The sequence below is a fragment of the Zeus faber genome, assembly GCF_960531495.2.
Source record: "Zeus faber genome assembly, chromosome: 12".
Taxonomy (NCBI): domain Eukaryota; kingdom Metazoa; phylum Chordata; class Actinopteri; order Zeiformes; family Zeidae; genus Zeus; species Zeus faber.
In genome coordinates this window covers 18,251,563-18,277,662 of record NC_137196.1, presented here as the reverse complement: position 1 = coordinate 18,277,662, position 26,100 = coordinate 18,251,563, and the positions used below count along the sequence as shown (strand labels likewise).

General features: G+C 42.5%; 1 protein-coding gene across 2 annotated transcripts in view; it reads right to left on the bottom strand.

Annotated features, from left to right (window-relative positions):
- The window catches only part of prkci (protein kinase C, iota), a gene marked incomplete at its 5' end in the record, with an annotated part of 31,406 nt that extends 9,008 nt beyond the window's left edge, over positions 1–22,398 (bottom strand). Inside the window, 9 exons of one of the 2 annotated variants that reach the window (XM_080010633.1) lie at positions 350–515; positions 2,957–3,020; positions 4,268–4,322; positions 4,439–4,576; positions 5,152–5,237; positions 5,448–5,498; positions 7,718–7,807; positions 10,087–10,208; positions 22,316–22,398. In XM_080010633.1, the coding sequence (XP_079866759.1) occupies positions 350–515; positions 2,957–3,020; positions 4,268–4,322; positions 4,439–4,576; positions 5,152–5,237; positions 5,448–5,498; positions 7,718–7,807; positions 10,087–10,208; positions 22,316–22,398 (855 nt within the window). Of the gene's footprint in view, positions 1–349; positions 527–2,956; positions 3,021–4,267; positions 4,323–4,438; positions 4,577–5,151; positions 5,238–5,447; positions 5,499–7,717; positions 7,808–10,086; positions 10,209–22,315 lie in introns of both variants that reach the window. The other variant, XM_080010632.1, reaches the window with a different exon arrangement.
- Between the last annotated feature and the right edge of the window lie 3,702 nt (positions 22,399–26,100).

Here is a 26,100-nt window from a genome sequence, read left to right as displayed (position 1 = left end):
CTGTCTGGTCACGGACACTGCTCACACTGACAGGACAGGGGCGGCAGGCGGCTCGAGCATCGATCGGCATGCGCATTTCAATTTGTCAATCACGCCGAGTGTGTCTAATCAAGGCTAACTACTCAGAACGCCGCTAGCTGTGCCGCTTCATGCGTGTGCTGGGATCAATTTCTGATGACATGATGGTTATCCACTCCTTCTAAGAGAGAATGATGGGTCTGAGATCTATCTGTCAGAGTAGCCATCTTTCAGACCAGATACACACGTTCAATGGACACAAGGGAATCGTTTATTCTGCTAAGGATATATATAAAAAAAAAAAAAAAACTCAGTCTCTCATCCCAGTTACCTCGTCATCGTTGACCAGCTCCTTCTTCACCACCTTCATGGCGTAGATGCGCTCGGTTTTCTTGAGCCGCACCAGCAGAACCTTGGCGTAACTGCCCCTGCCGATCACCCTCAGAAGGTCAAAGTCCGCTAGACCCAAACTGGACGCCGATTTACCTGTGTCTCTACTGCTGCGCGCCTAAAAAAAGGAGAGACCAGCAATGGGCACATGAAAGGAGGAAGAGCGGGATGGAGGCAGGAAAATTCAGTCATTTTGTGATCGTTGCAGTCAAAAATACTTAATTTTGCAGCAGCTTTTTTTTCTAAGCCTGCAAGACTACCAGTGAAGAAAGTCATATACAGCCACAACATATACAGCCATATACACGACATATCCTGTCATATACATCCACAACATCATTGTGTAGCTCCCCCTCGTGCCGCCAAAACAGCTCTGACCCGTGGAGGCATGGACTCCACAAGACCTCTGAAGGTGTCCTGTGGTATCTGGCACCAAGACGTCAGCAGCAGATCCTTTAAGTCCTGTAAGTCGCGAGGTGGGGACCCAATGGATCAGGCTTGTTGTCACAGCACATCCCACAGATGCTCGATCGAATTGAGATCTGGGGAATTTGGAGGCCAAGTCAACACCTTGAACTCTTTGTCACGATCCTCAAACCATTCCTGAACATTTCTTGCAGTGTGGGAGATCACATTATCCTGCTGAAAGAGGCCACTGCTATCAGGGAATACCGTTGCCATGAAGCGGTGTTCTTGGTCTGCAACAATGTTTATGTAGGTGGTACGTGTCAAAGTAACATCCACATGTATACCGGGACCCAAGGTTTTCCAGCAGAACATTGCCTGGAGCATCACACTGGCTTGTCTTCTTTCCATTGTGCATCCTGGTGCCATCTCTTCCCCAGGTAGATGACGCACATGCACCCAGCCATCCACATGATGTAAACGGAAAGGTGATTCATCAGACCAGGCCACCTTCTTCCATTGCTCCATGGTCCAGTTCTGACACTCGCCTGCCCATTGTAGGTGCTTTTGGCGGTTGACAGGGGTCAGCATGGACACTCTTACCGCCCTGTGGCTAGGCAGCCCCATAGACAGCAAGCTGTGATGCACTGTGTGTTCTGACCCCTTAGTAGCATAGTAGCATCAACTTTTTCGGTAATTTACAGTAGCTCTTCTGTGGTATTGGACTGGCCTTGCTCCCCACGTGCATCAATGAGCCTTGGGCGCCCATGACCGTGGCCGGTTCACCGGTTGTCCTTCCTTGAACCACTTTTGGTAGGTACTAACCACTGCATACCGGGAACACCCCACAAGACTTTGACACAAGTCGTTTTGGAGATGCTCTGACCCAGTCGTCTAGACATCACAATTTGGTCCTTGTCAAAGTCTCTCATCCTTACGCTTGCCCATTTTTCCTGCTCCCAACACATCAACTGTGTTGTTCACTTGACTGTTGACTGTTCACAATCGCTGCCTCATATATCCCACCTTGACAGGTGACACTGGAAAGGGATGAGCAATGTGATTAACTTCACCTGTCAGTGGTCTTAATGTTGTGGCTGATTGGTGTATAATCACTCTCACTTTAGGCATTCTGCATATCACAGAAACAACCGGAATTGTTTTTTTCATACTCATGGTTTTAATTTTTTTTAAACACAAAGAAAGTAATTAATTTATAGTAAATACTGTGGTTACGTCTAAAATTTACTTTCATTTCAATATATAAAACCAGTACTGTATTTGATGGGCTGATGCTGCCGTCTTCTAGGGGGAAGGGGTGACAAGTTTAGGCGGTCTGTTGATTTAGCCAATTTATGTGGCAGAGTCGCAGGAATTTTGTAAAATCGCAAGCTGGTTGTATTTGCATTAATTATTGCAATCACAAAAAAAAATTAATAGGGATAGGGAGATCCCATTCAGAGGAATGAACAGTAATTGAGATGTCATCATTTGTCAAGGATCATGTTTTTCAATTCTTTGGGTTTCAACCTGCCCTCAAGTTTTCCCATCACAATGAGCTTGGGACTTCAAAAGCGGAGCACTATGCGAGCACGGTACCTCAGGCCCCTTCTTTAAATCTGGCTCCATCGCATTCATCCCCCACACACTTCACCTGAACCCCCCACCGTCCCCAGATACCCGATGGGACTACCACCCCTATATGTCATATGTTATATCTCTGAGTCACACTCCACGCATTCTTTGTCCGCGCTTCATTCCCATCGTCTCCATCAGCCCCAAAAGCGCCACCCCCCACCACCCCCACTGCATCCGCTGACCGTTAATCAGCCCCCGGTGTTAAGAGCTGTGATAAAAGGTTACTTTATTAGCTCCAGGAAAGGAAATCAATATTTGCCTCTATTCAGGGATGCCTACGTCTGCACACTCGCTATATCACACACACACACACACACACACACACACACACACACACACACACACACACACACACGAACCCCTGTGAGAGGGCAAAATGTGCCATCAGATACACACTCTCACCATCCCAGGTGACCTGCTTGCTCCCCCTCCCCACAGATACATATGCCAATTACACACACGCACACATGCACACATGCGCACGCACACGCACACGCACACACACCTTCTCACCTCTTTCTCCTCTCCCTCGTAAGTCAGGCTTTCTCTGGAGTCTTTATTTTGAGGACCTGTGAGAGGCAGCGGGAGAGGGAGAAGTGGCAGACAGGGTGAGAGACGAGACAGAAGGAGAGGAGGAGGCAGAGAGGAACAGGAGGCGAAGGAGAGAAAAAAGTGAGAGATTGTCACATGCGTTTTTTTTTTTTTTTCCCTCTCCCGTCTTCACACAGCATGGCACTCCCGGAGTCATTCCTCTGTTGTTCACTAACAAAGGCACATTTACACTCATACCATTACACTCAAAGTTATATCGGAAATAAAAGTAAAGTAAATGTTAACGCATGTTGCGAGATTCATTATAAGATTTTGCCAAGTCGACAATGGTACTACCGGGCAATATCGATCTACAAGACTAAATATTGTCTAGGATTTTGGGTATTGTAATATCGTGATGAAGCTGAATGTAGTCTTTACGGCTGCATTACCGCAAAGTAATACCATTTTCTGAACTGGGTTATAAGGCTCGGTGATACTATCGCCATTACTAATGATTGCTTCTCAAAAAAATAAAAATAAAAAATAAAAAAAGAAGAACATTTTGATATTTGAATTAGTCAATATTGCCCGCAGATAGGTAGCTGGTCAATTATAAACTGTAAAACGCATTAAGGAAACATAATTACACCATCTAGTGACTTGTGGATAACTGAATCGGCTGTGTTTCTATTGAGCACGATTGTATAAAATAGGATCAAAGTTCACCCAGGGTTGAACGCTAGAATTGACTTTACCGGAAGCGAATCCCCTGATCGCGGTCGTCACATTGAAATGAATAGATTTTTCACAACTGCTGCTGTGACCGAGGCCTAAGAGGACACACGCTTATGTAGAATATATTTAGAGGGAGAAAAAACTAAAACAAATCATACAAAGCATATTTTACTGACCTTTTTTATATTTTACTAGATACTGACTGCATATTTTGTATTTGTTATCCATTTTGATTCATTGTAAAGTAAAAAAATATATAAAAACAAAACCAAAACAAAAAAACAGTTGTAATCCCACAAGCAGCCCCGTGCTCCTCTGCTGAGCTACCTGGCATAACAATAGTAGCCTAAGCCCCTGTCTCAAGCCAGTCAGCCTCTCAACCACCTGACTGGACTTAGGTCTGGAAATGCTGCTGATCACCCTGTGCCTGACTGATACCAGCAAATTCTTCAGGTCTTGTTTATTTTTAAGAACCAGCAGGCTGGAGCCCTTATCAAATTGTTTGTTTGTTTGTGTTTGTGTGTGTGTGTGTGTGTGTGCGCGCTACCTGGCTGATCTGGATGGTCTAACGGAGTAGAACCTGGGCCGGGCATGATGGGTTCCTGGAAGACGATACACCAATAGAAAAAAAAGTGAAAAACTGCCCCGTACGAACCGCGCAATCCAACATGGCTGCTTCGATTCCCAGTGTGTCCCTAAATTAAACATGGACGCCCACCTGAATCATTTGTCTGCCACACTCCACCGTAACCAGTTTATGGCACTTCTTGTGCACCAGCAGTTTGCAGTTGATGCATTTGTAGCCCTGTCGGCCGAGGCCCCAGATCCGGTCGGTGCAGATGGCACAGTGGGCGCGCTGCTCGGGGCCCAAAAGAGAGAAGAGCATTAATGAAAAGAGCCCAGACCAAGACGTCCTCACCCAAAGCAGCTCTGAATACTGTTTATTGGGAAAATATGAGAAATTACTAAACACAATGTTGTCGTTATTCAAAATAGAAAAGATATTCCGCAATAAATGTAAACAACGTCTCAATGATGATCTCAATGACAATATTGGCAGAGTGAACAAATCTCCCTAAGTTAACAGCTTTTTTTCCACAAGATATTATAATGCGTGCCTCCAGTGGCATTCTGCATGTCTACAACTAAATCACAGCAGTGCTAACATACACAAGAACAGCACCTCCTCCCGAGTATTTCAATACAGTTATACATGATTGTGAATTATTTTAGCAAGGAACAGGATAGTGGTGCGCCGAAGGATTATTTAATTGTAAAAGAGTGTGCCGTGTTAGAAACAAGGTTAGGAAACACTATTGGTCTATTGTGTCGAAATAATACGTCGTTAATAGAATATTTTTTTATATATAATTTTCTGTTAAAAAAATCCCTTGCCTCAAATTCGTTAGAGAGAGAGCGAGAGACTCTTACCCTGTTAAAGCGTTTGGCCTGGAAGGCATGACCGCTGGCATAGTACAGCTTCCTCCAGCGTCTGGCTCCACGCCGGTATATAGACTCTACAGAGACAAGAGGAGGCACAAGTGAAGTATCTACTGGGTTTCATTGCATCTGTGTAAGAGAAATGTATCACTCACACTTAAAGTGACTAAGTATAACATAAAACAAGATAAGTAGATTGCTCATTCAGTATGAAAAAAGGAAAGAAACACACTGACAACACCAACAGGAAATTGTGAATTTTCATCAATGGATTGAGAAGGACTTACTGTCTTCTCCAGGACAGGGCATGCCTGGCTTCTCTGGGATGCACGGGAACACTGGCAATGGGGACAATAGGCATTAAACTTTACTCATCTTTTTCAAGTTTTAAGGTGGTTGAATAGATTTGGTGTGTTTTAAAACAGTTTGTGTGGAGTGTTTGCGTTAACTCTTTATGTCCCATTGCTACAGACGTTTTTTTAATTTAAATTTTTTTTAACATATAAACAGGCGTTGCCTAGGACCCTAGCTAGGTTAGATAGCCTGCTATTTAGCTGCCTCTCAGGGCTTGGGGAAGTCTATGTCATGAGCTTAAGAATATTTAGAAAATAAGTGCATTCCACATGTAAATGACAGGTGGAAAGGGGCGACTGGAGTCAGGTATAAGCTGCTGAATAGTTTTCACTTTCTCTCATCACAACCTGTCGCCTAAAGGGAGCCCTTATGAGATTCACCCCAAGGTGTTTTTATGGTGAGAGAGGGGAAGGGAAAAAAAATAAGTTAAAAGATGTAGAGAGAAGCACAAGTATTAGGGCTGCAGGAAAAATTCTAATAGAATTTGAATATTAAAAAAAAATATCACTATTGGAATCCCGAAATTGCCATTCGATTGTGTATTGATTTCTGTGTGTGTGTTTTTTTAATTTTTATTTTATTTTATTTTATTTTATAAATAAATAATTGTTTATAAATGTTTTGGCTAATAGTAGAAAATCAATTTACGCGTGAGCAATAAAGTTCAATATAATTTCATCCATTTGTTGCACAGTGAACACAAATTAGAGAGTAATAGTCCCGGTAACGCTGTGTGAAGACCGCGTCAGTGGAAACGGAATGCATTCCCCTCTGGTTTCACTGTGTGTACAAGAGAGTGTGCCCTTGACCAGAATGTACAGTAATTCCACAGATGTGGGGGATGAAAGTGGGAAATAAACCCGACCATCACCAACGGAACGTCCTCTAGTTTAGAGGTTCCCAACCACTGGCTTGCAGACCGCAGGGCAATTGCCACCGGCCCGTGAGAACGCGGGCGGGATTTTCCCAGGAACAATCTGCTCCACAGTAGAGCAGCAGCAGGAAACAGTGAATTAAAAACATCTAGAGTTCTTATTTGCTCTGTTTAGAGAAAAGATCGCTCTGATCTGTGGAACCATGCGCAAGCCCTCCCCCACAGTACTAAATTTGAGCACTAAAATTTTGCTATATATTTGAATATTAAAAATAATAAAGTATACAAATTCGAACGGGATTATAAAGGAATATCTGCAGCCCTTATAAGTATGTGGTGTGTTTTTGAGTGGGAGAGTCTGTGTCGACTAAAGGTGAAGGCGCCCCCTTCCACGGCAGAGCCCCCACCTGTGGCCTGTGTCGTTGTGATGTCATCCACTGTAGCCTTGACCTCTAACCCCTCCCATCACGCCAAGATTCATTAAATTCCGTTAACCACCCCCCTGTAAATCCCGCCAAAATCCCCCCAGAGCTCACCACCAAATGGTTTGTGTGCATTACATTACAATGCATGATTTTTGGTTCTAGCATCACAATACACTAATACATTTTAATTTTTTAGTTTTAGAAGAATTGAGCTAGTATTAAATCCAGCCCATCTCAACATCCATGAGCGAGCTCAGTTCAGACAGAAGGCTGCCCCAAGAGGCCGACAGCCAGACGTCAACAGCGGAAGTAATGTTCTTTCACAGGTCAATGCAGCATCAGCCATATGTTTTGATATCTCTTTGTTGCTCATCTGCTCGCCTGCGTACACACTTTATTAGACCCGCGCCCATTCTTCCCACGTGAGACAGAGTGGAGAGAAAAAAAAAAAAAAGACAAAAGAATGCAGAAAGGAAAAACACAAACCCAGACATTGTCATTGTGATCTTATATTGTGAAGCCGATTACAAACAAGACCGTTTATGATTCTTTACAATTTTTGTGTATTTGCTTAACTGTAACTGCTTTGATATTTGTCGTTTTACTTTTTAGAGTCAGTCTGTACTCATACTTACAGACTAATATTTTTTTAGTCTGTACTCTGCTTAAATATTTATAATGTATTTTTTAAATAATGTAATCTGCTCTCAAAACTCTTCAAACCTTTTGCAAAGATTATTTAATGCCCACTAAATGGACCTTATATCGCTAACTCTTTTTAGTAACACTTCAGCTGTGACTCAAATGTTTTGTGCTTGCAATAGTGGAAGATTTATTGGTGAAAAGCGTCCACCTAATGCAATTATTGAGACGTTAGGAAGGGAAACAGCACTGGCAGTCTCACCATGTATGATTAGCTCAGAGTCTTTGTTGAGTTCGTAGAGACGCAGAGCCTCCTCCAGCTCCAGCTGGGACGACACAGTGCACGGGTCACCTAGCAGCAGACAACACAGAACACCGTTTAGCCACGAGACAGGCAGCAGCTGGAAGTAAAACAAAGATGTATCGAGGTATACCCAGTCTGAGAGTAAGGACTTCATGAGTTCAAAGGATATGAAAGGATATCAATATTAAGACAGGGTATCCGTTAGGGATGCAACAGTGAGCTCACGTTTTGGTACGTATCACGGTTTTTGGCCACGGTAATGGTACGGTTTCTTTATCATTAAGAATTTGTTTTTAAAATTGTATTTAAAGTTAAAAGGTATAAAAAATGTTTTTAAAGTAGTCTGCCACAAATAACTAGTGTAAAGCTCTGTGTGCATGACTGTGGGGAAAGAGGGCAGACGGGGTTTAAGTTCATTGGTGCTGGTGGTGATAATTTGCATAAGTTCATCTGATTGGAGGGGAGGTGTCCAGGATAGTAGTTAATTCAAATATAAATTTGTATTAATATACAGTATATAATATTTAAAAAACGTTTCACAATAAAAAATTAAAACTAAACCAGTACGATAATACTAGAATAGGTATAAACAGTATTTTTCACACATAAATGATAATAGTAAAATAACTTATTGAAATAAAACCTCACAGTCAGAGCAGTGTATGTGTGCCTTCGCACTGTGAACCTGAGGTGATGGTGGGTGCGCTTCTTCTCAGCCAGGGCACCTCCCAGCAGGGGAGGAGCATAGACTATCTCTTACAAAGAGGGGGGGGACATTTTCCAGCGGCAGGAGAGGGCAACTAAAACAAACAAGCACTATTTACATAAACTACATATTTCTATGTAGACCTCTCACGCAAAAATAGAAAATTACCCCGCACGGCTTAGTGTGGACCCGGTAAGGCTGATGTTGCTGGTGGCGCTGCAACAGGGATTCAATACGAAGCAGCACTTACTGCACGCCGGCAGTAGACTTCCACTGCGACATCATAATACCCCGGGTTCACGTGTGTGTATTGAACCGTAGGGGGCGTACTGAACAGTTCAATAACATACTGTGTACCAATTGCGTCCAGAGTATCCATATCACATATGATCAGAAATACTGAAATCCAATACCAAGTGGGCATTACGCCACACTATTCAGTAAAACAAACAGATTGAATCGGTACTTGTATCAGCCGATACTTTTTAAACCTACATTTTAATTTAATTGGTTACTTTTTCCATCAAGTGTGTGCATTTGTGCACAACAACAAAAAGAATGGAAAAGTCAGTAGTCAATGCTGTCTCTTCATAGAGTCAGTGCCGTTCTTGTGTTGATTAATTATGCGGCCCTAGCCAGACAGGAATGTCTCAGTCAATAATAATACCAGGTCAAAGCACATCTTATTATTCTCTTATTATTAACAGGCAAGTCATATAACGCAGTCTCATACACCGGGAGAGAGAGCAAGTAATGAGGCCATTGATTCTATTCTAGTCTTGGCGGTGTGCATAGCTAATCACAATGGCAAATGGTGAGATTATGAACAGGCAGAGAACAAAAACCAATTATATGAGACAAGTAGTATTAAAAACCTGATATGACAAACATCTTGAGATCCATATTCAGCTAATGAGCAGAATGCACCTCTGGTCACACCAGAGGAAGACTTATAGAGGGAAGAAAATGTGTTATCTAAAAAAGTAAAAAATATAATAAATTAAAAGAAATAGGGGGAAAAAATAAACCTTGGTTTTTTTTTTACCTTAGCGGCGGGGGTGGGTGGGGGTGGGGGTGGGGGTGTGGGTGTGGGTGACCTGGAGGAGGTGTTGGGGTTTCATGTCCGTACGTTTGCACCACCAAAAATAGACTCATTATGTACATGCAAACAACTGTGTGATGTAAAGAATGTGCAGGCAAAGAGAAACAGGCGGCCCGTGTATCCGGGAAGTCATCTCCCCCTCAGCGGAGGAGTTAATCACGACCCGTTGGTACCTTTTTTTTTTTTTGCAAGACAAGGCTGATGACTCTGAACGAGGAATTTGGGCGGCTAGTGATGGCAGCTGACCTGATGCTAATGAGTTTGCGCAGCCTGACCTTCTCCCGCGCCCTGACAGCTCCATCTTGGCTACGACACCATTATTGCTGCCTGACTAACTGGCTGGCTGAAACCAAGGGACGGAGGGGCGAGGGTAAGACGTGGCCTTGGAGAAAGTTCAGTACCTGTGTGAACGCAACACTATTTAACTAGTCAATGCTTTGGGATCACTCTGATCTCTGTGTAGGGCAAATAAAACTGTGCTGCGGGGTAGATGCAGTATGTGGTGGGAGAGAAACAAACCTTCCTCGTCAATCCACTTCATGGTGAAGAGCTGGTCGTTATCCATGGAGCACATGTCTCGAACCTCTCCATACAGGCCCTCGAAGGAGATGGACGGCTCAAAGTGGGTGATCATGATGTCCCTGTCCGGTAAAACACAGGCATTACTGTAGCAACCAAAAGGTTTGCATAATGCAGGATCAATACTAAGACGCCATCACCAACGGTGGATCATTTTCAACAAATAGACAGCGCAAAAGGAAGCCCTGGAAATGACACAAACATTGCCAAACGTGACGCTTCTCCTTCACGGAGCTTCTAACCCTCCGCAGCAGAGGGGTCTCACAATCAATGTTCATCCATGATTGTTATATACTAAAATTGAACCAGTTCTGGGATATGAGCGGGGGAACTGTGGGAAATCAGGCAGAGATTGACAGGTTCGGGGCTACGGCGCATTTCCTCCTAAACAGAGCGTTCGCACGGGACTGCCTGTTTTGAGTGTATCAGTAGGCATCAGCTGTCATCAAGGGAACAGCATATCATGGACAATTTGTGTAATGAGCAAATAAAAAAATATCTCTCCGATTGTATCTTAAAAAAAATAATAAATAAATCGAATTGACCCATTTGTTGTCGATAAATGTTTTTGGAGCAATTGTAATCATATTATTTTTGTATACGATTATTAGAACACATTAAAACATGTATTTTCTTTTATATCAAATCACCTTATCATAGTATGATTATAAATAACAAAACAGATAGTTTACCTGCATTTGAAAGACAAATTATATAAATACAGAGATGACAAATACAACCGACATGAAAACACATTTTTCCCCCCAAAAAGTAAATATTAGGGCGCTAGTTTGGAGGAACTTCTGACAGCAGCCTGAGCTTTCCCTTCACTTGCATGTGAACCATGGACGTCTTTTCCTTTTTTTCTTTATCAAATGCTGCTGTGTGACTCACCGCCTCTCAGTCTGTCACAATGTGTGTGCTTTCTGCGAAGCAGGACTGTGGGTGTGTGAGAGCGAGAACAAGAGCGGGTGAGAGGGTGAGACTGGGACTGGGCGAGTGAGGAAGAGAGAGAGAGACAGACCGGTGGATTCAAGCTAAAAACAAAGTGTGATTCACAATGCGAGCGCTTGTATTATATTTCCCTCGTTGTTCTCTACCACAATAGCAGTCCCTACAGAATAAAGAAAAACCACCAACAACCATACAATTATTAACCAACTGCCCTACCGTGGTTGGTTAATAATTGTATGGTTGTGTGTAATAATTGAGTTCCAAATTGTGACGATATATTTGACCAGGGCAAGACTATGAAACTGTCATGACCAGAACCAAATTGTAACTGTGGCCATTGCTTGTTTTGAATGTAGTGCATAATAATATATTGAGTGGATATTCATTTTGTCATTATGAGCAGTGCTGAGAAAGTCCCTGGTATTGTAAATGGCAGTACATTTAATTAAGTTATTACAGCCAAATCAGTGCTTCTAATGGCTTTAACAACGAAGGATGGTAATAATGACGTGTACTGCACACAACCACACTCTCACAAGTCGAGAACATAGAGAATCGAAAATGCTCTTTTCCTTCTGTTGTTTTCTTTTCGTTATTTTTGTATAACGAAAAGGGAACCTCTGCATGGGGGGAAAAAGCGACCATACATGTAAAAAATATATAAATAATAACAATAAAAAATAAAATAAAGATTAGTCCGATTTTCATAACAAGCAACCATATATTTTTTTAAACAAGCCAAAAAGAAACCACACCCCCACGACCCATGATTTATTTGAGCGACTTAAAAAAGGTCCAAAGCCCCATATTATAAACTGACTCTCCCTCTGTCCCTCTGCGCGTGGGCGGGGTTGCGGAGAGACTGTGAAAGAGGAGAGATGCAAACACTGGCACGGTTATGTATTTTAACGCAACATCAAATATATAGATATACCGTAAAAAGTCAGTACACCACCCAGCCCTACCGAGAGGGACTCTTTCCATATCGGAGGTTTATGACATTGACAGGCCGATATCCTACATCTAATAAAATGCCACTATTGGCCGATATATCGGGAAATCCGATATTGGTCGAACCCGGCGACAGGGTCATGAGCGCCCATGGGGTCATTGATGCACGTGGGGAGCGAAGGCTGGTCCAACCCCACAGGAGAGCTACTGTAAATTTCTGAAAAGAGTTCATGCTGGCTATGATAGAAAGGTGTCAGAACATGCGATGCATCACAGCTTGCTGCCTATGGGGCTTCGTAGCAGCAGAGGGGTCAGAGTGTCCATGCTGACCCCTGTAGACCATCGAAAGCATCTCCAATGGGCATGTGAGCATCAAAACTGGACCATGGAGCAATGGAAGAAGGTGGCCCGTTCTGATGAATCACGTTTTATTTTACATTATGTGGTTTGCCGGCTGCGTCTGCATTGTTTACCTGGGGAAGAGATGGCACCAGGATGCACTATGGCAACAGGGCAAGCCAGCAAGCCTGCCTCTTACCACTAAGTAGGGATGTTAAAATGTGTAGACTAATCGACCGAGTGTCGAAGTAAAATGTGTTCTTTTTTCTTTTTGAAACGTTCTACAAACTGTACTGTTTATAGCCTATTCAAAAGGTTCAAAATAAAATTTCAAAAACCTACGGTACTGTTTTCCAAATGGGAGAGGGAGCTGAGTGATCGTGTGCCCGTGGCAGTGTGCTACAGGAGTTCCGCTTTCTCAAAATTCTTTCTACGAACACCAAGGCGGGCTGATCATAGAGATTCTTTTTGTGCCTGTGATGCAAACGTTAGTTGTTTGTGCCTTTTTGGAGAAAGACAAATCCCTGTCCTGCCATTCATTCACCAGTGGAGTGGAGGGAGTCGCACTCCATCATCACATCAAGACACTCCACTCTGATCCACGCCTGCCAGACAGAGATGGAGGGGTTCAGGGCACAGGGGAGCTTTTGACTGTGGGAGGGGGTTGTGATGACACACAAGGTCGTATGGGCCTGCGGGCGACACGAGTCTGAGCCTCAACGTCTCGGTAGAAGCTAAAGGACAAATGAAGAGCGTATGAGAGAAGGGGAGTAAGAGATTTGTATTTGGATACGATGAGGACAAAAAATTAAATAGAAATACAAAAACAATACATGTGGGCCTACTTGGTAGCGAGAGACTGACCCACAAGGACAAGCCCTCTTATTGTGTTTACAGCTGTCGTCAAATAGCTCACAGTCAAGTCGAGCGAGGTGTTTGACAGCGGGATGATGGGGAAAAAAAAAAAAAAAAAAAAAAACCCACACACATGTGCTCTGGTATAAAACGTCACCTTCAAGGTTCTCCTGTACAAAGGCATTTCAAGCTTACAAAACACAGGGCAGCAGAGTGCCCATCCTCACCAGGAGCTAACAAAAAGCACAGAGGCCTCGAGAGAGATTTATCTGCTGGCCGTGTCATTGTGACTCTTGATGACGCTGCTTCCGCGTAGCAGGTAGTAAAACACTCGACAGTGTTGAATTCCAGATTCCAGAATGAGTCACCATTTTTGGGTGAAAAAAATTTATTTTGTGTCGGACTGTAGCTCCTTACCGACGGTCTGCCCCCCCCCCTCCATCCTGTTGGTGTTAACAGGAGGAAAGAAGCAGTAGCGACTTCACTCCGACTCTGATCGTTCTTGTCAGACCAGCAGTTGGAGCAAGTGAGCGCGCACACACACACACACACACACACACACACACACACACACACACACACACACACACACACACCTTTCAATCACCACTTAAAGTGAACACATACGTCGTCCCACACACGGTGGACTCCAAACAAATAGAGCAAAGTATGCGCAGTGGGGCTACTTGTCTTACTTTGCAACTGGACCTGAGCAGTTAAAGCTGGTTAAAGTTTAGCCGCATCTCAGGTACCTTCCGCAAACGCCCAACACAAATAATGGCTGATAACGGTTTACTTGATGGTGACAATAGGTAAATGGAAGGGCTGATTTTTTTAACTATTCGCGCAGATGTTCTGTAAAAAGGAATCTCATGTTCTCAGAATTCTGGTTACGGATCCAAAAGTAGGACCATTAGCGCCTTAAAGGTTGCCATGTTTGTCCCTTATGACAGTTAAAGATGTTCTTCTGTAATATATGAATACGCAAGCAGTAGGGATGCAAATTTGATTGTAACAGATCTTGATTGATAATCTCACATGAAATATTAAATAGTCATTAAGAACAAAATAGCAATGGCAAATAACTAGAAAAGTCCATGTGAGTCAAGGTTAAGTGTAGGCTTTTAAAACCAAACAAAGAAGACCAAAGAATTACTTTGGATATTCCCTGATTTAAAAAAAAAAATCAGTATAGTATCTAGATACAAAATAGTATCTTACCTCATAACCTGACAGCATTTGTCAAAATAGCATGGCTGTATTAACTAAAACCACAATCAATTAATGAAAAATAATGGAAATATAGAGCATTTTTGTCAAGAACTACAAGCATGTTCATATCCAGAACTTGCTCTGGGTGTGTGTAACATATAGAATGTTCTTTTACTCCTGTTTCAATACACATTTCCCAGTCATGTGGGTTCCTGGTGTTTTTCAGAGCCATTAGCTGCTCGCACTTTACATGACATGATAGAATCCTGAAGTATAATCGATTATCCTTTAATTCCCCACACTCAAAATATTTAATGGTCCCCCATGCGGGAAAAAAGCCATTATATTCTGATTTTGGATTCTAAATCACGCCAAAATCAGCGGGCCAACCCAGGTGTCATGTTACATCAGCGCTGATGGGAGCCGGAGCCAATAAAAAAAAAAACTGTCTATTGCTGGTTCATTTGACCCGTGACTGAAAGCCGGGTGTTAACGTTCCCACAAAAGACAAATGCAGAATGTTAGTGGGTATAACCGGGTTTTTGGTGCAGTGGGAAAACGGTATTATGGAGAGCATACCGGTGTATACCGGCGCTTCTCACAAGCTGCCGGTACTCTGTTCTGCCCTCTCAAGTGGTCAAATCAAGTGGACATATTGCAAAATATATCATATTTTATTGAATCGGAGCACACCTTTTCTTTAAATGATTAGAACGCACAAGCTGTGAGCTCCGGCTCCTGTGGCTCCGGCTCCCACTTCCGCACTTGGCCTATTTGGCGATTTGGAAAAATAAAATAATAATTTTTAATAGCACCTGTTATAGTTATATTATTTATGTACTATATGGTACTGTTTTTACTAGCAGTTGCTGTTATGGTCTATGTGGGGGGGGGGGTCATCGGTGATGATGTCACGGCTAGTCGACTAATTGACTAAATTCTTGTTAGTCATCCACCACTGTGACCTGACCATAAGAATGGCCATCCCTAATGGACAATCAAGCAACATAATGCCTGGGTGGCAGAGTCTTTAAATCTCAAAGAATCTGTTTAAAAGTTCAACTTTCTTCACTGCCTTAATCTGGCATGTAATATGCATAAACATATTGACACTGGAGTGAGGTTTGGCCTCGAGAGATTCTCTCTTTTGGAATCCCTGCGAATAGCAAAGAAAGCACAAAAGGCCAGGGCGGTTCACTAAACATGATGAATGCCATTAATGGAATCAATAAAAAACAGCCTATAATGCTTTCCACATTTATTCCATATGTTAAATCTGACAGTTTTCAAACTGCCAGCTTGACGACAAGAAACTACTGCCATTACCATAAGTTCATAAGGCTGTTCCACTCAGCAGTTGTTTAAAAAAAACAAACAAACAAGGTATTACTCTAAGGGTGTAATTAAGATTTAAAATCGGACAAAGTTACCGTTCAATACAGGGTATAAATATTTTAAACAGTATCAACTTCTCTTATCTTAATTTTCTTTCACTCAATTCCGGCTTCCCTATTGGATGAGAGATGGCATCATCATAAGTAGTGAGAAGGGGTGACCAACGTGAGGCACACCAGAACAGGAAGACATATTGCCACAGCCAAAATAGTGACACTAACAAGCAAATTGGCAACTACAAATGAAAGGATTGAGCTGCAGCAATTCCCTTGCCCCCCCCATTAAAGTCATTGCATTGGCAATACTTTTCCTTTCCAGGCAATTTTGTGGGTCACAAAATGTTAACGTAGTTGAAACAACAGATTACCTACTGTGCCGTACACGTTTTCTTACACTACTAGCAGCAATACCACAAATAGGGCAGCATGACATCACAAAGAAGCTGGTGATTGACATCGTCTCAACAGTTGTATCCAGAAGCCTTTCAGATAAGTTTCCCTGCCGTTCCTGCAAACACCATCTAAGAATACAATCAGAATTTATTGCCATGGACTTGCTTACATTTTTGGGAGGTAAAAAAAACAAAACAGGGTTTATCCCCTAGTCAGTGTTCTCAAAGCAGTTGTTTGTGTTGAATGGAAAAATGTGTGTATTATTACAGCCCTAGATGCTACCACATGATAACCACCACCTCAATTTATCAACCAAACCTTAATTCATATAAAAGCTCCCTAAACTAAAATGAGAGCTGTAACAATACCTGAGAAGAAATAAGTTACAAGTTCACGAAAAATAAATGTAAAGAAACAAGGCCTGTTTTTTTACAAGGCAGGAAACCGGGACGCATTTTCTTCGAGTGACTAAGGCAAAAGGAATTGTGTAGTTGGCCGGTAGCTGCTCACACCAACAGTCAATAAGAGAAAGGAATGAGAGGGTAGCATTCCACAACAACCTGGCATGCCTTAGCTCTACACTGTCTGTAAGAGCTAAATTAAAAGAGGTGCCAGGGATTTGCCCTAGGGCCCCTGATGTTTCAGCCGCTAAGGGAGGGACTCTGGAGCCCCATCTGTCCTGCAAGAGGCCATTCGTCACTGCTGAGTGCTCAAGCGGGGAGAGGGGTCAGGGTGCCTCGCAAAGCTACGAAGCACATCGCAGACTATCTATCTCTCTGACAATGCTGCAATACATGGGCTTGCTCCCATCGCGACGACCACCCCACCCCACCCTCTCCCACAGACCCAGGCCTGCGAACACACCAGGGATGCATCGGTACGTTATCAAACCGTTCGGTACGCCGCCTACAGTTCAATACGCATACGTGAACCGAGGTATCACGGCAGGAGTCGACCGGACTTGTTGGCGCGATGTATGGGTGTGGCACACGATTCCTATTGAATCCACTGTTTTGTTTTGGTTTTATTTTCCTCAACTGCGCACGGCTACAGGAGTCTTTTCAATACAAACACTAGATACAACTACATAGAAGTGTTGAGAGAGAGAGAGAGTGCAATCAATCAAGGTGTCCAGTTGGAAAACAACCCCCTGGGATGGCTGTGTCCCTAAGACACAGTCAGGGAGAAAGTGTCCTCATTACGCATGGTTTCGTTCCACAAGGAGACGTAAAATAAAATACATTGTTTTTGCCCGCCAACCCCCCCCCCCCCCCATTATTATTTACAAGTAAAGTATTTACACAAAAACATCCAGATTTTACTAAATTAAGTCCCATAGCAACCAAAAGCAACTGGGCGACGTGTGTACCCTCTGTCCCAACAGTGGGTACACACGAACAGCACAGGGGTTTTTTTTGGAACGGGACAGAATGGGACAGTCCCTTAACTCAGTTGTGTTTAAAAAATTAGTTTCATTCATGTAGGAAACAAACGAAAATAAATAGACCTAAAATAAAAAGACAGGCACTGGAGCCGGCCTGCACCGCTGACTGGAGGAGGAACAAAAAAAAAAAAAAATCCCCGAATTAGGTTTATGTTTTTCATTTTCCATACAAGTAAGAAATGAAGGAAATAGAATAAATCTAAATCTTTCTCTATGAGATTATATAATATAATGCTATATTATAATCACAAAATTTGCATGTAGATCAGCAGGCACGTGTGGGGGGGGTGCCCGAGAACCTGTTAATGCCCCTTGGTGCTTTTCCTTTTTTTTTTTTTTTTTTTAACACCTGCCCCTTTAAAAGTCTCTGCCCGAGCCTGTAGAGCGGGGAAGTGAGATCCAATCACTATAGATTACTCGACAGCTCTGAGTGGAGAGCATCCGCCCCTTTATTCTTTCCCACCCTCTCCCCCTCTCTGCTCCAGTTTCAGGACATGGTAAACTGCACTTACACCTTTTCAATGATCAATGGAGTTGATCGCCAATCACAAATCTGCCCAAGCCTAAACGCTGTGCCCAGTTCTTCCAGATAAAACAGCTATAAAGTGTGGGGACGGGGCACGGAGGAACGGGGCACGACTCGTAGACTCGTTAAGATTGTTTTCTGTGCATAACGCATGGAGAGGGGGTGATCAGGGAGAGAGTCATAGAGAAAGTCTAACCATTTTACACAGTTTCATTCCTTATGCACTTGTTTCGTTCCATAAGGAGACGTAAAAAAAAAAAATTGACATCTCAAATGAAAACAGTGTTTTGGCGTGCCGATCGCGGGCACCCCAGTGAGCGGATCATCGGTACCGTCGGAGAGGGAGACAGGTGCTCAAAATGCGCCCAGACCGCTCCCTCCCTGCCCCAGCCCTCGGGATGGTGCCTTAGGCGGCCGGCTATCTGCCGAATAGTTGAATATTCACATATAACAGCTGAATCAAATTCGAATGACAAAGTTCTGAGTCAGGTACAGCCCTAGACAATATTACTTTTGAATTACTGCAACAGCACTACTTGCAGGCGTACAAAATATTAACAAATGCACTTTAACATGCTTACAAACCAAACAAAACTGAGTAACCTGAACGGAGGAGAAATAAATAAATAAATAAATAAATAAATAAATCACATTACTGATTTGCCACCACTTCCCATTACTACACTTTGCCGCTGACATCCACTCCCTGCTGTCAAGCCCTAATCCAATGAAGTAAAGGATGAGGCTGAATGAAGCACATTCACACTGACCTAGACTGGAGGACGCTCAAGGTTCCCTTGGAAACAGCCCCCTCGAACCCCACTCCCTCACCAGGAACCTGCACTCCTGTTAAGGTTGGGTGATTACAGTACACACAACACTGGGATGGTCACGTGGTTGTAAAAAATACAAAACCTGGTAAAATAGAACAATATGTGCATGTAGCACGCTGTGGTCAAATGCAGTGGGCACACCGGCTTATTTAATTTTTCCAATGTAGATATGGGTGCGTAAGCTTCTATAACTAAGTGTTACAGTGCCTGGGGGGCTACTTAGTAGAATGGGAACGCTTCCCTTATTCTGAACAAAGTCCAGCCTTAGAGCAGTGATGCAGACCACATTTACTTTGACAAAGACGACCAAGTCTTTATGAAAAGGGGCCGGGGACTGAAGTACTCGGTCAAGTCAGTGTAATCCCTGTTTCCTGCCAAACAACATGCCTTTCACAAGAATCCTGATGCTAATCCTTGGGAATAACAGCGATTGTCTGACTTGCTCTGATAAAGACAATCTGAAAAACAAAGAGTGAGGGTGTCGTCCATCCCCTCCCCGCAAACATAATTAGGGGAGGTCACAGATAAAAAAAAGGCCATCGCATGGCAGCGATGAACAACTTCGGAATGAAACCTTCGGCCTTACCAGGTGATCAAGCTGCAGGAAATAATGGTGTTTTATGTAGCGAACCAGTAATTATCATGTACAGCAACTTACTATAAATTACTATTTGGTTAGTGGGTTTGATGTGTCTCACAATAATGCGTGATAAAAGAAGGATATCTGTGTGACAGTTCACTGCGAGGGCTCATTGTGGTAAAGTTGAAGGCGATGAAATCCTGGTTTTATTGGACAGAGTTAAAACCATTTCAATCAAAATTACTGAAAGGTTTCTGGACAGAATCCAGAACCATTAAACAAAAATAGTGCAGGCATGTGTTATTGCCTGCTGAAGAAATAAATGACAGTGTCCCAACGCGGTGATGAAGATTCTTTGCAGAGACAATTGTGCCATTGCAGAAATTAAATCATTTTTGATTTAAGATTTTTTATGATGATAGTTTTTTTTTAATGTATTAGCCTCCAATTAACACTTATATCCACTGTATATATTATGTTCAGCAAAAAGCAACAATTTTGACTAACCATATTAAGCAGCATGACACCATCATCTATTTAACATATCGTACATCTATAGATACAAAACACTTTGCATGCATTTGAAAGATGTTAAGACCAATGCAAGATTCGCAAAATGAGAGAAAAATTGTGTACCCTACACATTAAGAACAGGAAGCATGCTTGATTGTAAAGATTTTAAATTGTCCCAAAATAATTAAATCCTTCTTGTCTGCTTTGAAATGGCTCCAGAGTCCTAGTTAGTATTTTATTCGCTTGACTTTAAGATTTTTTTATTGGCTTTGCCGTGCAATTGTGCCATATCGCCGACACATCGTTTATCGTTTACTCCTGAAAATAGGAGTCTTTCACTGACCAGGGGTACAGTATGACCTGCATGGAATGTTCCATAACTGGCACAGAACTTCAACAAAAACAGCGCCACATATTCTGTAATAACACAATAACAACATTGTTAATGTGATGATATAAAACACAAATGAGTAAAGTACCAATCTGAATTTTCATCTGTCATAAAAAAAAAATGCCATAGCAGTATTAGATGCTTAGTGTAATATGTTCACCCAGTCGTGTGATCGGTCAATGACAATACTTCTCTGTTAAGCACCGGTCTTTATGCGTTCAACTGCAGACACGCCAGTGACAGGCTGAGACAGCTACAGGCTGACACAGTGCTCAAGGTGCTGAAGCTGGTCACAACAATGTACTTGTGAATGGGTGAGACTGGACCGGAAGAGCAGAGTCTTAAAACACATCTACTCTAAACAGTATTGAAGAACGGTAACATATTTTACTGCCCGCAATTCAAGAACAATCAGGTGACAATCGTTGTTCTTCTGTGACAATGTGGGTAAAGCCCCTATCCAAAAACTAAAAATTTAATCACAAAAGGCATCTTAACTTACTCTCTACACCCCGCAACATGGCACTTAATGTGTGTGAAACAAACCTATCAACAGAAAAACAAACATATTATGGGGTGGTGTTAGAATGAAGGCCTCTCCCAAATCGTATTTGTTATATGTGCCATAAGCCACGGTTACATTTTGTACTTGGAAAGCCCGATGAAAGCGCTCAATTTTATCTTCACTGTTTCCTACATAGTTGACATTCATTCACAGCACTCCGGCAAATACTTGGGATGGTTGGCATTGTGTGATTACAGTGAGCCAGAGCATTACCAGCGTTCCTAAGGTGTATGACAATAGCTCCGACAAAGGTGACTTGCATGACACGTTTTTCCAGTCTCTTCCAGCTAAACTTAAATCACTGGCTTCATGCTGCAGAGGCACCTAGATAGGAGTGTCCTGGAAACACCACTATGTCACCACCCACCACCCCAAGAAACTACACATTAGGTGTTGTAATGCTACTCTGATTAAGATATGCGACACAATATCCCCAAATTGTGGCATGTATGACTCACCACAACCAAGCATAATCTCGAAATGTCAATTGGCCACTGTTAGATAAACATTGGGAATTTAGCTTTCAGTATAAGTGGTTAACTGGCTAAAGTTATGATGTATTGCAGCCCTGCCCAACTGGCGGCCCGCGGCCCAAATGTGGCCCACGTATTAAAACAGACTGGCCCTCTGAATAAAATTGAAGATTGGGGATGATGTACTACATAACTGTGTTACGTGGTTTTCAGAAATATCTGTAGGGCTTAATGTAATCATGTGGGAAGGTTTGTAACAATTTGATCTGTGTGTGTGGGAGGCAATCCCTTGTTTAGCAGTTTCTTTGTTGTTGTTTTTTTTCGTGTATTTGAATGGCCCTGATGCTACAACTCCCTCCTTATCAGCTAACATTAGCAATATGTCGCTAGGGCTAGGAATGATTTCTGGTCCATATCTCAACTGTTCCATTCCGACTAACAAGTTAGCTAAGTATTTTCCAACTACAACTATTATCCAACCCGTTTGATGGACAATTCAACCTCAAAACCTAAACAGTGAGCAGTAACAGGGCACCTAAAACCCCAGGGAGTATGTTTACGCTGGAGCCCGCCTGGATAGTTGCACTTGTCAGGTAAGTCTGTCTGGTTAGCCAGCATTAGCAGCATAGCCGTTAGCTGGTTAACGTTAGCCAGCTGACGAGACACCTCTGGGGAGTCTAAATATAAAAGCAGCACGACTCATAAACCAGTTTCACAATACGCGGACGACTAGAGGCACCTCTTACCCTTTATAGTAGGCCTTGACCCGGACCTGGTGGGAGTTCTCTCCGGGGTGGGACACGGTGCTGTCCCGCAGCGTCGGCATCATGAGCCCTGCCGCGGTCCTTCCCTCCGGAGCCCTCTGCTTGCCCGTACAACGGCCGAAACAGCGCGTATCTGCCCCCTTTCGACAACCCGAAACGGGCCCCGCGACGCTTCGGTGTAAAACGGTCTAGTTTATACTTTTGTACGCGGACGAAGTCGCCGTGTAAAGTAGCCGGAAAGTTGCGGCGGGCTCCGCCACACGAACTCCCCCTACCGCAGAGGCCTAGCGACGGACGGGCCCATCTGGGGGCATTCCGTAGGGGCGCGCCACAACTTGGGCGGGCGTAAGAATATAAACGTCCCAAAACTACGGATAATATGCAAGTTAACATGCGTGTTGTTTTTTCCTGGCGCGTTTTATTTGGTTTGCCGAACAAATGAGCGCGCCGGCGATCTGGTTTGCGTCGTGCTCACTAATTGTTGACTTTGAGACCGCCGACTGTACCACGCGGAAGACGAGAGGGGTCCGCTTTTGGACGCGTCTCAGCAGTTTGCGCTGCCGGTGAGAATCGCTGATGCGCGTCGCCAATCTGAACGTCTCAGGAACTTCTTTGGCTTTTTTTGTGACTTTTCTCATTTTCTCCCTTGTTGTCGTTCGAACCTTCTCCCCTGTCTTTGATAATGGATGAATCAGGGTATCAAATAGAACTAGAGATGAGATCAAAATGGATAAGATAAGATAAGACAAGATAAGACAAGATAAGATAAGAAAAGATTTAAAAAAAAGATAAGATAAAATAAGATAAGATCATATAAGATAAGATAAGATAAGATAAGATAACATAAGATAAGATAAGATAAGATAAGATAAGATAAGAAAATATTTAAAAAAAGATAAGAAAAGATAAGATAAGATAAGATACGATAAGATAAAATAAGATAAGATCATATAAGATAAGATATGATAATATTGATTAGATAAGATCATATAAGATAAGATAAGATAAGATAAGATAAGATAAGATAAGATAAGACATAACAAGATCAGATAAGATACGACTTTATTCATCAGATGGGTTTTTTTTTTTGTTACACTTGAAGAAGTTGCTGTAATAACTTTATAGTAGAATTTGTGATTTTTAATGTGAACTAAAAGTTAATAATTGTCTCCAGTATAGTACAGTATAGTTCTCAAATAAATAGTAATTAATAAGTATTCAATTATCAAATAACAATCACTTTATTCATCATTTTTATGGATTATAGGCCAATTTGTAAAAAAAAAATCAAAATCAAAATCTAAAGAACTACTGTCTTCCATCGAGCGACGTCCTAATTCACCGAAAATGAAAGAAAATTACATCAGCATTGCTCAGATAGTCTTTTATTTTTAGTTTTAATTTAGTTTATTTGTCGGGGCCGTACACCGTTATATTGCACCAGATAAAAGGGACAAACCTCGTCGTCACCAATGCTCGTCACTGGGTTTTTAAGAACGACATTCTATGTCTTTCATACCTGGGTGGACATTTTAGCCGAAATAACGATCCAACTTTGGGGTTCGCTGATGGTGATGCGCAAGTTATAGAACAAAACACAAAGGAGTGAATAAAATGCTCCAATTCCTTTGCACGTGTTATTGTTGATGTATTGTGTTTTGTCAAAGCTATAACCGTTAAGTCACCATCACATGTTCCCAAACGGTGCTGACACCCTGCGAATGAAATTATGGTGACGTTCAAACCGTCCATCGGTTCGCTCACGGGGACTCCCGGAAGGAACCTCTCGTCCGCCGACCCCACGCCGAGCGCCACAGTGATGGAGGGGGAGGGCCCAGACGCGGGGGGGGGGGGGCGCGGGGCTCCGCTGACGTCATCTGACGGCAGATGCTGTCGGATGACGTCAGCAGCGTCCCGTCTCGGTCCTCCCGCACTCCAAGCGGTGCTGTCTTTCCCGTTATTTTGTTTCGTTCCCCCAGTCCGCCGCGGCCACTCACTGCTTTCACTCCATTTTAGACGGTGCCGATGCGGGCTGTGATGGGTCGTATCGTCCATCTATTCCAGGCAGGTAACGCCGACAAGAGGTGAACGATCGCGCATGCATGTACCCGCTCCGCATCTCAAATGCGTTTCTGTCCATTTTGCACCAGCCGATTATTTCCAAATCATGGAAAATCCTCATAATTACGCCATTTTTGTGGGCGACCACTTTTTTTGGAGACTATTATTTCCTACAAGCACTCGGATGTGCAATGAAACATAATCATCTATGCTCGTGAATGAAAAAAATATTAATTTTGTCTCATAAAATATTTTTTTATTATTTGAATCCGAATGTCATAGCTCTTTAAAACATTTGCTTAAAACATTTTCCGTATAATCCTAATATACAATTTATTGAACAAAGGAATAAGTGTGAAATATTGCATGGCTGTCTAAACCTGAAAGAAATCCCTTCATTTGTCACGTTTTTGTTTTTTTGTTGCAAAAATCCGATACATCATACATATTCTTTTCACAGATCACAATCGGTCCAGAAACACATTTTCTTGCCAAATATTATCATATTCTTATGACTACAACCTGTAGTTTGTGCGTCAATAATGCGATAGCTACCACAGGCAATAAGGCCTATCAGCTCAAATAAATTGCGCTATTTTTATTTCCAGAAATCTTTCTGCGATTTGCGATGGCAATGGAATTCTAATACTCCAAATAACAAATAAAAAAAAATAAAAAAAAGGAAATTAAAAATTAAATTACATAAAATTTTCGTTGGCTTCATAATGTAGACGTGGGAAATGGTCATTTACCAATTACACAACTAAACTCAGAGCAGCCCATGGACCTAATGTACTGCAGGCATTCAGCCCATAGCACCAGTCGATAAGTTTGTTCCAATAGTTTGGAATTGTTTACCCTTTAGAATTAAGAGCCTCAGTGCCTGAAAATCGACGGATTAAAAAAAAAATTCCGACACACGCGACACATAAGGTTAATTAAGCCTAACCTTAAAAAAAAAAAGACCGCAATGGTTATTGAGCGCATCGGAAAAAGATCTATAGGCTAAATAACACGTGATAAATATTCCATAGCGCTGGTGCGTCGCGGCCCCGGGGTTGAGGGTTTGATTCTGCCCTGCGTGAAGTTTGCACGTTCTCGCTGTGTTTGTTTCTGTATCTCCCGCCTAAAGATACAAAGGTTCGAAATGGGATTGGACACTTGCAGGTGTGTGTGTGTGTGTGTGTGTGTGTGTGTGTGTGTGTGTGTGTGTGTGTGTGTGTGTGTGTGTGTGTGTGTGTGTGTGTGTGTGTGTGTGTGTGTGTGTGTGTGTGTGTGTGAGATCTTGTAATGAACAGGCGTCTCACCCTGATCAGGAAAACTGGATGGTTTTGGTTCTATTTCAGTTGGACTCATGATAAAAAGTTCTCTCAGATTATATATATATATATATATATATATATATATATATATATGTGTGTGTGTGTGTGTGTGTGTGTGTGTGTGTATTTGTATATATATATATTGATGTGCTGGGCCTTTATCAGGATGGGAGGCAGATGTCGGCATAAACCATATGCTAACCCTTTATGATATATGATATTTCTTCTGCCAACGTGACATCATTTAGTTGTGTTATTCTGTTTCGTGTTGTATCGTCACATTTGCACGGCAATGCCATTATGCACTTATCTATTCATTATTTAAAAGTTTTGGAGGTCTGTGTAGATTTAGTACCGGAAAAGCAATTACTTAGGCCATCATGT